The sequence below is a fragment of the Gadus macrocephalus genome, chromosome 23 (assembly GCF_031168955.1).
Source record: "Gadus macrocephalus chromosome 23, ASM3116895v1".
Lineage (NCBI taxonomy): Eukaryota > Metazoa > Chordata > Actinopteri > Gadiformes > Gadidae > Gadus > Gadus macrocephalus.
Genome location: NC_082404.1, coordinates 11,670,888 through 11,681,672, shown reverse-complemented (window position 1 = coordinate 11,681,672; position 10,785 = coordinate 11,670,888). Strand labels below are relative to the sequence as shown.

The 10,785-nt window shown below is 44.2% G+C and overlaps 1 protein-coding gene across 1 annotated transcript; it reads left to right on the top strand.

Annotated features, from left to right (window-relative positions):
• Nucleotides 1–426: 426 nt before the first annotated feature.
• On the top strand, nt 427–7,157 carry plcxd2 (phosphatidylinositol-specific phospholipase C, X domain containing 2). The gene is made up of 8 exons (XM_060044410.1): nt 427–796; nt 1,312–1,448; nt 1,794–1,913; nt 2,151–2,204; nt 2,310–2,465; nt 4,001–4,111; nt 4,608–4,738; nt 6,158–7,157. The coding sequence occupies exons 1-8, from the start codon at nt 694–696 to the stop codon at nt 6,318–6,320; spliced, it is 975 nt and encodes a 324-aa protein (XP_059900393.1). The 5' UTR covers nt 427–693; the 3' UTR covers nt 6,321–7,157.
• Nucleotides 7,158–10,785: the final 3,628 nt, after the last annotated feature.

Below are 10,785 nucleotides of genomic sequence, written 5' to 3'. Positions count from 1 at the left end.
ATTGTGATATTGCAGACGAGATTTTAATATAGGCCTAGCGGATATTCAAATAATTGAATAAGAGCAGTAAAAGATAGGAAAAGTAAAGATTGACATTGTGCCATGTCAAATTTAATGACGTAAAGTGCTGACTTGTTGACAGTCGATACCATATTCAATTAATGTGTGTGCGTGTGTGTGCGTGCGTGCGCGCGTTTGCGTGTTATGCGCGAGTGTGTGTGTGTGTGTGTGTGTGTGTGTGTGTGTGTGTGTGTGTGTGTGTGTGTGTGTGTGTGTGTGTGTTTGCGTGCGTGCGTGCGTGCGTGCGTGCGTGCGTGCGTGCGTGCGTGCGTGCGTGTGTGCGTGTGTGTGTGTGTGTTCTGCACGGTTTTTAAATCACGCACCGAGTCGAAGCGAGAGGGTGGGGGTGGAAGTGTAAGCAGATTATCAAAGCCATTGGCCATTAGCTTCTCGTTAGATCCTCGGCTTGAAACCCCGCAAAGACCCACTCACCGGGTTTCCGTATTTGCGCGATGAATCCCTGTCATTATTAGTCCTGCTCCCTGTACCCCACGAGATGCATGCTTTCCTACTGCTATACTCGAGAAGAGGGGGATGGCGCAAATAGGAATAATTTTGCGAGGAAATGTCTTCACCTTGCAGAGACACTGAAGATTACTGTCCCTGCAGACATTATTTTCTTCCACACCTGTCATGAAGACACGACCGGCGGGCATCGGAAGTGCTCGAGCGGACTGGATGGGGTCGCTGTCCCCGAAGCTCACTGCAATGCCCCTCAAATACCTCGCTGTGCCAGGTAAAACAATTAACAGTGTTGACTGGATTGCAACCCAGTCAACATTTAATTAAGCTATTGTTTATGTGTAATTGCGTTGCGTCTAGGTGCCTAAACAAATTAAAGAATAATATTATTTCACTATTAATAATATTATCTATATATTTAGATGAAGTGCTTATTCAGTGCCAATCCGACTCTTAAATGTAACTTCTTAATGTAATAGTTTTGCGCGGTGCATCATGCATCGACCATTTATTGTGCTTAGCTTAGTTGTAGACATGTGTATATGGATTTGAGTACAATACCTTAATTGGCACTTAACCCACAGGTCAGTCCAAACAAGTTGGGCTGAGATTTGCCCAGTGCAAGGTCAAATGCCTCATTAGAGGAAAAATAGAAAGTGTGTCTGTGAGCGTGTGTCATATTTTCATATCCTCCCAATGTAATTTGTTTTAACCCCACGTCTCTATTCTATAGGTAGATTTGTTTCCCTTTGTATGTGACTATGTTGTAAATATGCACTTCTCGGGTAGGGTCCCACGACTCGTTTACATTCTGGGTGGACGTGAAGGCACCTGTGGGTCCTGATCAGAAGGCGTTTGTCAAGTACCTGGCCACCATCTTCAGACACATGGCCAAGAAGGTCATGGTGAAGTGGTCCATGACCCAGGTATCACACTCAAACAGCAAACTAACTAAATTAACTCACATGCACTGATGTTAAACAAAGAACAAAAGTTCCAGAGGTTTTGATTTTTGACGTTCCTTAAGATTTAATATTGACGTCCTGCATACTGTGTCTCTTAATGGCATGAGGCATTCTTGAACACAAGTTCTAGGGGCTCATAAAAACGTTTTTCTCAACTGAATAGAATACATTAGTAACGATTGTGACGGATGCCTGTTTTCACCATAATGTTTCTCTCTCTCTCTCTCTCTCTCTCTCCCTCTCCCTCTCCCTCCCTCCCTCCCTCCCTCCCTCCCTCCCCCTCTTCCTCTATTTCTCTCTCTGTAGAACCTGACTTTTAGAGAGCAGCTTCATGCAGGTATCCGCTACTTTGACCTCCGAGTGTCTTCTAAGCCAAGAGAGCCAGGGAAGGAGATCTACTTCATCCATGGACTCTTTGGACACAAGGTTGTTTGATTAGTCCAGGAGTTCTGACATGTGTTAGAGTTACCCTCAGTGGTGAAAACGACTTGGCTTGACCCTCTCTCTTTCTATCTCTCTCTCTTTCTTTCTATCTCTCTCTCTTTCTATCTCTCTCTCTCTCTCTCTCTCTCTCTCTCTCTCTCTCTCTCTCTCTCTCTCTGTCTCTGTCTCTGTCTCTGTCTCTCTCTCTCACACTCACACTCTCTGCTTGTTTATCCTAAGGTGAGGGATGGGCTGTCAGATATCAACTCGTTTCTGAACAAACATCGGAAAGAGGTAAACAACCTTGTAAAATGATAAATATCTGGATAAATGACAGACAGACTGCCATGGTTACTGATTGATTGATTGATTGATTGATTGATTGATTGATTGATCCAGGTCGTGTTCTTGGACTTCAACCACCACTATGCTATGGAGGAGGAGCACCATGTCTACCTCATCAGCATGCTGCAGGAGGTGTTTGGCAGCAAGCTGTGCCGGGCCAGCCCTGTGGAGACCATCACCCTTGACTTCCTCTGGGAGAAGAAATACCAGGTGACAACATGTTCTCGTTAGAAAAAGCACAACAATCCACACTGGGATTTGAATATGGAAAGGAGCTCCAAAATTAGTAATAAGAGAATATACTCTTCTGTCAGAAATCACTTGTGCCATAGATTTATTCATTTGTTGCATGAAACGTACAGTTTAGTTTTGATTTATGGTTCACTCTTTTCGGGTGGTTCTTAGTGCAGGATTTAAAGCATGCATTTGACAACCGGTACCACAACCCAATTTTGTAGGTTACAAGGCAGAATGATACAGGTTGAGGCTGGGTTGGTGGTGGAGGAAATTCAGCTCAACCAACTGAACTTTGCAGTGTATGAGATGGAAGGTCTTAAATGGACCGCCTGTCAATCAGTGTATGTGAGTTTGATTGGGTCAATCAGTTGTTAGGTGGCGTATGACTAGACAGACCCGTCAGAACATGAATCCTCAACTCTGGTACCCAAGTATGTCTGACTGATGCTGTTCTGATAGTAAATGTGATAAATGCTGAGAAAGAGTATCGAGACACAATGAGTCAGTTACCATCATCATTTGGGTGGTAGTAGTTCAGGAGGTAGGGCAGGTTGACTTGTAACTGGAAGGTTGCTCGTTCGATCCCCTGCTCCTCCTAGAGTGTCGTGGTGTCCTTGAGCAACACACCTGCCCTAAATGTTTAATCATGTTAGTTTCTTCTTCGCCAAACATATATGTTTATGTCTAGCTTTAATTAAAGCACCTATGTCTGTTACTATGAGAGTAAGACGACCTATCGTGCCATACACATGCTGAGCTATTTCCGTCAGTAAGTGTGAGGTCCACAGGTCTTAGAGGTGGATCCTTACGAGATTATAGTTAACCATTAGCGTGTTTGACTCACTGGCCTACATAAAGGTAGGCATGTGTTTGGGTTTGTGTGCATGTGTCTGTTTGTGTTTATGTGTAAGAATGATACGAAACTGTGAAAGTGTACACCTCAGATACTATAAAGTCATTTTCTGCTCTTGTCTCGTTATCTATCGCCAGTTTACTGGCAGGGTAGAGAAGGAGAGAGAGACATACAGACACAGAGAATGGATGAACAGGAAGAGAGAGGGTTTGGAATGACACACTAAAGTCCAGGGGCGAAAATAATGGAGGGTTAGAAACAAAGGGGGGGGGGGGGGGGGGGGGGGAGAGACAAAGAGAGAACAGAGTTGAAGGGATACATAAATAGTTGGAAGAGTTGAGTGTTCAGTTCAGTCGTTGCACTTAGTTTCCACACATAGAACATACAGTTTAGAGGACTACTCCAACATGTTTAACACTTGAAAACATTGAAGTTGCAATGTGGTGCATTTCAACGAACTGCTAGCCCAAAACCACCTGGTCAAAGCTGATGGATAGTGATTCCAATAATGTGAATAGTGTTCTACCACCACTCTGCAGCCCAGGCTTTCCTCCACTGTGATTGACAGTCTTTATCTTTCCCTCCAGATGATAGTGTTCTCACTCTGTAGTCGGCGGCCTCTCATGTGATTGACAGTCTTTACCTGTTTCTCCAGGTGATAGTGTTCTACCACCACACTTCAGCACAGGGCTGTCCTGTCATTTGGCCCGGCAACAAGATCCCGGCACCCTGGGCCAACACCACCAAACCACACAAACTCATCAAGGTAGGCCAGTGTAGACACACACACATACACACACACAAAAATTTCCACACACACACACACACACACACACACACACACACACACAAACAGATATATAATGAAGACACAAAGGTGTAATACATACTATAATAAGGCTGAACCACTTTTTTTCAAGGGGGATTCTTGCAAACACATGTTATTAAATAATGATTTGAGATTTCTTCTGTTAAACTTAAAGGGGATTTACATTCATGAGTTACCAAAAAACGGCCAAAATCAAAAGCCACAGCAACCCCCCAAAGATGAAGCCCTTATTACTAAAATGGAGGTTGTGATCAGCTCAAATGAGTCCCCCGTTGATGTGATAGACCTGTAGTTATATGTTTTTATATAAGTATCCATGAAAAGAAAAGGCGAGGACAGGGGCGACAACCTCTGGCCAGACCCCCAGCGGTGCTGCTGCGGCCCCTCCACATATGCGGCGTGTGTGGTGTGGTTTGGTGGTGACTGTGTGTAGTTCCTGGAGACCACGCTGCAGGAGCGGCAGCAGCAGGGCTCCTTCCACGTGTCCCAGGCCATCCTCACCCCAAAGGTCAACACCGTGGCCAAAGGCCTGGTGTGGGGCCTACGCAACTACCTGGTGGAGAGGTCAGTTATACACACTTTATTGTGTGTGTGTGTGTGTGTGTGTGTGTGTGTGTGTGTGTGTGTGTGTGTGTGTGTGTGTGTGTGTGTGTGTGTGTGTGTGTGTGTGTGTGTGTGTGTGTGTGTGTGTGTGTGTGTGTGTGTGTGGTCAATGGAAAGTTCACCGAAATGGATCTTCAATCCCTGAGTGAAAACTAAAAAGAAACATACATGGTATACATTTATATACACTACATGACTTGTATCACGGAGATACATGAAGCAGACAGGTCTTGTACAAACACTTCCTGCACAGCATTGACTGTTGTCAATGCTCTGTAGAGCCAATAGAGGGCAGTAGAGTAAGCCCTAAGAGGGGTTAAGGAGGTGTAAATGGATTTATACTAAACAAGTAATGTGTAGCGTGACAGTAGCTATTTAACATAAGACGTAACATCCTTATAATGTATATTCATTTGTAAATTATAATGCTTCTCATTGTATAATCTTTTGTCCTGACTGAAATCCCCTTTCCTCAAAAACATTATATAATTTCTCTTTTTTTTCTAAGTATAACTTCAAAGTAAAGGCATAGATCTGAGTGTATGTTAGCTTAGCTTAATGTCACCACTGTTGTACTACTGGCATCCAGTACCAAACCACAGCCCACATTGAGGACTGAAGTCCCAGAACGGATACTGAGGCGAGACAGGAAGTCACCTAATTTCGTACTTCCGAGGAAGCAGGGATTGTTTATTATTGCAGGGTAAACATTTAGACTTCCTGGTTTTGTTCTGCCTGCCATTGGAGCCTGTGGATGGTTTATGGTTCTCGAGATTCCTGAGTGTTTGTGTGTGTGTGTGTGTGTGTGTGTGTGTGTGTGTGTGTGTGTGTGTGTGTGTGTGTGTGTGTGTGTGTGTGTGTGTGTGTGTGTGTGTGTGTGTGTGTGTGTGTGTGTGTGTGTGTGTGTGAGATAGTGTGTGTGTGAGTGACAGTGTTTGAAATGGAAAGTTCTGCTGTTGAAGATGATACATATAGATACAGGAAAACACCCCACCCAATTTTGTCTTCATCCCGTTTCCCTTGTCTCTCTCCTGCTGTTACCCATTGGCACGTGTTCCATACGGGATGTGTGTAATATGCTAAACATCGATAAATATTGAGTTGAGCGATGACATATAAAAAAAAACTGAAAAAGTTTTTTCTTGATCTGTCGTTTGAAACAAAGTCAAAATTGAAGTTATGGTTACCATATTCTGGTTATTTTTGCAGATGCAAAACAAATATACAAAAATATACTTTAATAAAATTTTTAGCATTGTTAGACTTTCATTGTAAACATCAAAAGGCCCACTGCAAGCGCAGAGCTAGAATCGCGTGTTGACTCGTTATTTTAACTCATGTGTTGACTCATGGTCCGCCCTGACCCGCCTCGACTTCCAGAAACCTTCCTGCCATCATGACCTGGGTGGAGGCTCAGAAGCCCGGCGTTGGCGGTGTCAACATCATCACCTCTGACTTTGTGGAGCTTACCGACTTTGCCAACACCGTCATCAGGCTGAACAACCTGCTGCTGTCTGAGAGGGACCACAGCGGGGCTTCGTGACAGAGGACACGCCCAGTGTGGGTCATTCAAGGTGGATGAGGTGGTGTGTAAATGCTTGAGACAGTTGTGGAATGATGATGTAAGCAAGAGGACGGGACACCAAACAATTGTTATGGCAACAGGTAATTTTTGCTTGTCGTTGTTGTTCAGCGTCTGGTTATAGTGACAATGAGGTTTGCTTTGCACAGAAGCACCGAGAGTAGGAACGAACAAATGTGATTGAAGTTAAGCCAAGGAGATCGAATCATGGATGAATATTGTTGCATTATGGGATTGCAGTGGGAATTGATAAGACAGATATTGATAGTAAAGAGGAAGTTGAACTACGCCCTTCCTGCCTGATGAGAAGTCCATTGGTCATGTTTAAAATTCACCTTTTGTGCTAAAACTATGAATCAGACGCTTTTTCCAAACTACGGATAAAACTGACAACATGGGTAGGTATGCCAATGTGTTTATGGTACTGTACACTACATTGCTTTGGGAATGAAACATTGCCTTTTTCATTCATAAATCCAGAATTAATTTTAGATACCACAGAGATTTTCACACGGTTGGTGATGGTTCATCACTACCTATGATCTGTCAAATGTCTCTCATGTACTGGATTGAGTTAAAATAGAAATTGCATGACCTGCATTGCTGTTCTGTATGTATAAGAAATTAGCTTCAGCTATTTGATGCACTATATTTTTATAGTATTTTGAAGTATTCTATTATATATTATATGATATTGTCTGTGAAGAGTATCCATGGTTTAAATGAGCAAGTTGATGCAGCTTAGATTGCATGTTTCGAAAGTAAAGGATCACAATAGTTTTTACATGGAAACTCCAACTGTTTGCGTCTGTATATTTTCTTTCCCATGTCTGTTATAGGTAGTGGTTAGCACTGTGACTAAAAGGGGACAGGCTAATCCATCTGTAGTACCTGGTCCCGACACGGTCTCCCTCACCGTTTGGTGGTTTGTCTGGATACTTTAACTACATTTAGTCACCTTTGGCCCACAAAGATGACTAAAAGTGTGTAATGTCTGTGCCAAAATCCTCACTAACGCTAAACATGCTTACACACACACAAAACACAGACATGAGCACACATATACAAAAACATACGGTCAGGAAGTCAACCTGCAGTTATATATGCGTCTATGTTTACAGTTTAATCACAGCACAAGGTTTATTGCGCAAATTCCTTGGCAGGAAATTCAGAAGGTATACTTGAGTCCTCCAGAGGTGGGGAAACCACATTTTCTCTCATATATGGATAGAGAAGATTCTGCAATGTGATACCTTCCCGATGCACACACTAACACACAATGTGGCTTGCACTTGCAATGTTTACCTGCATGTGTTCGGTATAAAATTATGTTTTTATATGACGTGTTTAACGTGCATTGTTAGTGGACAGGCAGTGTATGTGTGTTTGTGTATATGTGTGTGTTTTCGTGTGCATGTGTGTGTGTGCCAACGCATATCTAAATGTGTGTGGGAGTCAATCTGTGTGTGGGAGTCACAAAAGCTGTTCAAATACGATAACGAAATGAAAAAAGTTCATAGCATATCTTAAGTATGTTGACTCAAGTACAGGGAAGAAAAAATAGCTGTAAAGAGAGTGGCAGTCATTCCAGAATGTTGTAGCTGGTCAGAAACAAATATAATTGTGAGAGAGAAAGAGAAAGAGAGGGAGTGAGAGAGAGAAACAGTGAGAGAGGGAGAAGGAGAGCAAGAGCTAGAATGTGAGACAGGGGAAGAGAGACAGATAGGGGGAGGAAAAAGGACAACAGCTGCTTTCCACTTAAGCCTCATCTCATGACAAACCTCTGTGTTTTCTTTTCATGTCTGCCCTTCTCTTCTCCTTTCCCTCCTACTTTGTACTCACGCTTTTCCTGTGTGAAATATTCACAGGCTCGGGCCCGGCCGCTCTCTAGCGTTCGTACCCGGGTCACACAGTACTGCAGTACACCCCTCTACGCACACACATAGACACACACATACATACACGCACGCACGCTTATGCACACAGGCACTTTAATTGCAGAGTAATTACGCATACCATGACAGGCAAGTGGGAGAGAACAGGGGCTCAAATAGATGGAGAGCGAGCCAAATTCCTCTCTCTCTCTCTCTCTCTCTCTCTCTCTCTCTCTCTCTCTCTCTCTCTCTCTCTCTCTCTCTCTCTCTCTCTCTCTCTCGCTCTCTCTCTCTCTCCTCTCTCTCTCTCTCTCTCCGCTCTCTCTCTCTCTCTCTCTCTCGCTCTCTTTTGCTTTATCTTGACCGCCCCTCCCAGTTGGTTTCCCAGGTTTTGAAAGAGAAGCCGGCTGTTCTATAAATGATGTGTTGATTCAGCAGACCCTGTGTGGAGCTTGAACATACAGATACAATACTAACAGATAGAGAATTACATATGCAGAAAATAAATGATATTCGAATGCATTCATTATTTTTTTGGACACATCCAAGTCCTTTTTGGAGTATGCAACAATAGAAATGTGTGGTTCCTTTCTGTATGTCTTTACTGCACTTTTACAGAATTTGTATGCTAGTGCAATACCAGCGACTTTTGAAGCATTTCCATCTCATCAACTTATCACGCCTCATAACCCATGAGAGTGGGAGAGAGGACTACATTTTGAAGTATTTCTAAGCCAGCCACCAACGCCCAAGTCCCAACCTTTAATGGTGCGAACCGCATCCGCTAGCAGTCTGATCAAGAATACCCATCTCTCCTGCATCTGACCTGCCTGTTCTGCATCGACCTAATTGCAGCTGGGGGGATGTTTATCCACGGGGCTCAGGCGACTACCTGCTGTTTGAGAAGCTTTGTTTTTTAACAGCCCCCAAAAAGCAGATAAGATCCCATTAGGACTTATAGAGGACTTATAGAGCGAGTGAGATGGCTTACCTCAAATGCTTTACCATGGGCCTTCAAAAGAGGGCTGTTCATTCCTTTAAAGGTAACACTAACTAATTGCCTTAGGATCTATTTCTAAATCATTAAAAAGTGTGCAATCCCGTCTGAAGCCAGGTCATGTTCAGCCGCCCCAAAACCCTCAGAGGATCACATGAGAGTCTTGGAATCTTATCTGGGGGAATGCTCTCACTGCATTCCACCGGGGTCTGCATACCGGCCCGCAGGGTCTTACCCTGTGGGTGAGGTCACTGAGAGAGAGAGCCTCGGTCCGGCGACTGCGGAAACACAACCATGACGTGGCCGGCTGGTGGAAAAACACTTGACATGGGAGAGAGTTGAAAGCAGATCTGCTCTAAAGGGCCAAATGGAGGGCCATTAAGGGAGACATTACAGCCGATGCCTGTATCTGGTGGCCCCCTCAAGCATGATTGCCCCGTGCCTGTTTGAATGTCGTTTTCATCAAAGACAATCAAAGCAAGGCTCCATTACTGAAATAGAGTCGAGATCATGATAAATGAAACAAGGTTACACGTCCACTCAGCCGAACGGCTTTTAATCACAGAATAGAAGGTGCATTTTCACTCTATCTTTCATGGGATGCCCCTGTTGCCACTGAGTTCAATGTGTGTGTGTGTGTGTGCGTGCGTGCGTGAGCGTGTCTGTAACTGTTTCTGAGTGTGTGTTAACCATAGCTTCATTCTCACAGGCTGTTAAAGGTTTATTTCCTTACACAAACTTATTTTTTTGTAAATCCTTCCAGCCATCTAATAGGGAACAGCACATTGGGCCTTAACTGTGGGAGCCACTTTGAGGTCATCTAAGAGCCCCATTCATTGTTGATCACAGCAGCATACCTTGGTTAATCAGGCAGTGGGATGATGATACTTACTGTAAACTCAAACAGACAATCAAATACAAATTGACTAATGAAATAAAATACGTTTTTGTGTGCGTGTGTGTGGATGTGTTTGTGTAATACAATTGTTGGATAATTGTGAATGGCTTAAAGATGCACAACGACCCCGTTTGTCTCTTTTTATATCAAATTTCCTTTCAATGTGTCCTCTACTTTCCGTTGAACTCAGACAAGGGGTCAAGTTCAGGTGAATAGACTCCTTGCACCTGCAGATAGGAGCATCAGTAAATATGAGGATACGACCTAGCAGAGCGCCAGAGGGGGTGGGTGGAGAGACGGGGGACGGTGTGTGTGTGTGTGTGTGTGTGTGTGTGTGTGTGTGTGTGTGTGTGTGTGTGTGTGTGTGTGTGTGTGTGTATGTGTGTGTGTGTGTGTGTGTGTGTGTGTGTGTGTGTGTGTGTGTGTGTGTGTGTGTGTGTGTGTGTGTGTGTGTGTGTTTGGGGGGGGGGGGGGGGGTAGAGCGAACTCCCGCCCCTTGTTCCGTAGGGTCGAGTTTTTCCCAGTCCAGCTGCTGCGTGTGCATCCTACCACTGCGCGTCGCCGCTGGCTAGGGTTGTGGGACGTTCAGTCGTGAGACTGCATGAAGTAGGTGGTGTGTTGCCAGTTGTATTTTGATGTTGTTGGAGGAGGTCGCGT